Genomic DNA, 3,076 nt, shown 5'->3' with positions numbered 1-3,076 from the left:
CGCCCGCAGGGAAGCTGAGGAAAAGTTCACGTATGGCATTTCCGTTTATGTACGTTGTATGGGGGCTGTGCTCTCGGAATCCAGTCTAACGGGTGATTTTGGGGGGGGGGGCGCACGTTGAGGGTCGTAGGTGGCGGTAAGCTCCATGCTCATCGGGTGGCCAGACGATGTCTACGTCGACTACGATCCTACCACGTGGGGAGCCAAGTTTTTCGCTTTCGTAGCACTGCCACCGCACTGCTTCCTTTGAAACGACCAACCTTGCGAATCTAATCTGCCTTGTGAGTGCCGTGCCTATCGTAGGTAGCTGCCATATCGGGCCTCTTTTTCTTCGCGCTGCTGATCGACTATGTGCACACGCGCATGCATCCCTCGCACGCGGATTCTCTGGTCGTGGACTGGATCACGAGGCTGCGCCTTGAGAATAAAGAAAAGTACGTACTCCAGCTGAAGAAGAGCCCCCCTCTCTCAGCTGCTCACGTGCATTTTGGCGGGATCTTCCTAGGGAGGAAGCGGCACGGCTGATCCAGCTGGTGTGGCGATCGTACCGGCGACGCAAGCACAAACACGAACGACACGCCCCCTGCCCGGAAAAGAGCTTGCGCTCTGCCCCGGGACGAAAAACCTACTGGGTGCTTCTCCAAAAACAGTGCAAGCAGATCAGGAAAGTCAGAAAGTACACACCACCGCACCATGTCCACAAGGCCCACACTCACCCTCCACTTGTCAGGGAGATCGACGAGATCAGGGAGCGTACGAGCCAGGCGTTTAGCACCTTTGGCACTCCCCTTCCATCACCAGTAGGCTCAAGGCTACGTCCAAAGGATGCTGTGCTGGACTCTGGCGCTGGCACAGGAAGCACAGCTGACAACTTCGACAGTGGGGAGGTGTCGGACAACAGAGAACGACTCATTGCCCAAGTGGTCAAGAACAGCCACAAGCGCCTGATTGCCCAGGTTGCCAACCTGCTGGCTGAGCATCAGGCATCATTGCTACGCGAGCTGCAGCAGATGGCAGAGCTGTCTGCAGACGTGAAGATAATAAATGAATAAAACAAATAGTCAGGTGTCCATGCACATGTGTTTTGGCGTCCCAATGTCAAAATGTTGCTGACAAGCACCTCTGCAAAATGGTGCTCTCTTTAAAGAGTAAGGGGCAAAGGCTAAACAAAAGCACCACACACAAGGCTTCATCTCTTCCACCTCCTCTTCCTCTGGTAGTAGGTTGGATTTGCCTTGCAGAGGTAAGCAGTGGTGGAAGAAGAGAGGGGGGTAATGGGGCAAGATCAGGAAGGTCCAAGCCCTGGACAAGGTAGCTGTAGGGTGGTAAGATGTAAGAGGTGGTGGTAAGATAAATGTAAGGGGCAGGTAGGGAGGGAACTCAGCAGCTGGTAGGGCGCAGACCACTCACCTTAGTGGACTGGGTGAGAAACAAAGTGAGGTGAGTCTGCTCACAGCTCTTAATGTCTTTAAGGAGATCTACTTCAGCTTCCTAAGTGTTAGTCACACTCATGAAGACATGGGTCAACTCTTCTCCACAGTACACAAGAATCATGTATGGTGGGGCAGTCCACACAGCAAATGGCCCTGCTGCCAAGGAGACATGTCTCCTGACAATTGCCTGTCCTGATGACCCTGCTGCTGTCAACTGCCTGTTTGGGCAAAGTCTTTGGCATTAGTGATCAAGGTACCCACAACATGCACCCATTTGTGAGGAAGTAGAGCTGGTGTGGGTGTACATTGTCTGCAAGGAGATGTGTGATAGGGTGCAGGAGAAGTACAGGGCGCTACTAGAACTGAAAAGCAGTGGCAAGGAGGAGGTGAAAGAGGAGGTGGCAGTGGAGGAAGGCAAGGCATCAGCTAGTGGGTGGCAGGCATGTATAAGCACAATGGAGAGGTACCATTGTTTTTAGGCCTGTTCATGTTGTCCTGTGTATTGCTTTGATCACTAATATTCCTCTTCACTCAGCCACTGGGCATCAGATGGGTGCCACTGCTTTGGTTGATAGCTTTTTGCTGATGGTGTGGCAGCTACACAACCTCCCATGCCCAGCAGTGTACCACCCTTCTATGGGGCTTTGGTGCCCTGACTCCTGGCATTTGAAGTGGTATTGAAATCTTGCTCACCAATTAATTGGTTGTGCCTTTGTTAGGTGATGCATGAGCTGCAGGGAGTGTGGTCAGTCCCATCCAGCCAGGAGCTGCCTCACACACCACCTCCTGCAAAGAAGGCTCACTTGGACCAATGTACCTATAACTTGCACTTATTTGAAATGAGAGGTCACAAATGACAATGGGACATTCTTGATTTATAGGGCAGTTTTGAAGATTTGGAACTGAATCTGTGATATTGACATGCTGAGGCAGGCTGAGCGCCACCCTGCAGGCTTCTCTTCTTCAATGTTGCTCATGTCTTTCTCCTTATCATTGTCATCCTCATCAAATCATGGCTGCTGGGATTGATTGCTGACCACTTTGTCCTTCTCAACCTCTTCTTCAGCCTGTCCCTCTCCTTCTCACCAATATCCACATAATCTATGATGCTGTCTGTCCCAATTGACATCTTGCTGGATCTCATAGGCCAACTCATCATCCTGGGACCCTGATGTTCAACATGTCAAGCACAGCAGATGGTAAGCAACATTCTGGCATACATGGGTACCTTCCCACACCCCTTACCATCATCACCCATCCAGTCCAATGGGAGCTCCTGGCAATGGGAGCTCACAGGTTAAATCTGACAAACACATTAGGACTGGGTCTCCTTTCTGGAATTCACCACCAGCATGCTGCATGGACTGTCCCACTGCCACAAATATGTTTCATCATTCACCAATGTAAACTTGCAGTCATTTGAAATGAGAGGTCCAGTCATTTTGAAAAGTGATTTTGTTTGTGAGTTTAAGCTCATAAAAATGGTTTTGATAACACAAAAATGGTTTATTTAACAATAACATCACAAATTGGATGCATCTTGAGATATGGCAGATCAAAATTCCATCATAATGAGAGATATGATACAGGGCCAGCAGTCAAAGTCAAATTAGTTTGGTGTGGTTGGCATAATGTGAGGATTA

At 49.9% G+C, this 3,076-nt stretch overlaps 1 protein-coding gene across 1 annotated transcript; it reads left to right on the top strand.

The window, feature by feature from the left end:
* Positions 1 to 145: 145 nt before the first annotated feature.
* Positions 146 to 525, top strand: ACA1_168700 (uncharacterized protein; the record flags this gene model as incomplete). The annotated part of the gene is made up of 2 exons (XM_004334423.1): positions 146 to 220; positions 304 to 525. The coding sequence occupies 2 exons, from the start codon at positions 146 to 148 to the stop codon at positions 523 to 525; spliced, it is 297 nt and encodes a 98-aa protein (XP_004334471.1).
* Between the last annotated feature and the right edge of the window lie 2,551 nt (positions 526 to 3,076).

The sequence above is a fragment of the Acanthamoeba castellanii genome (genome assembly GCF_000313135.1).
Source record: "Acanthamoeba castellanii str. Neff unplaced genomic scaffold scf7180000084738, whole genome shotgun sequence".
Classification (NCBI taxonomy): Eukaryota; Discosea; order Longamoebia; family Acanthamoebidae; genus Acanthamoeba; species Acanthamoeba castellanii.
Note: the sequence above shows the minus strand (reverse complement) of the source record. Positions and strands in the feature narration are given on the sequence as shown.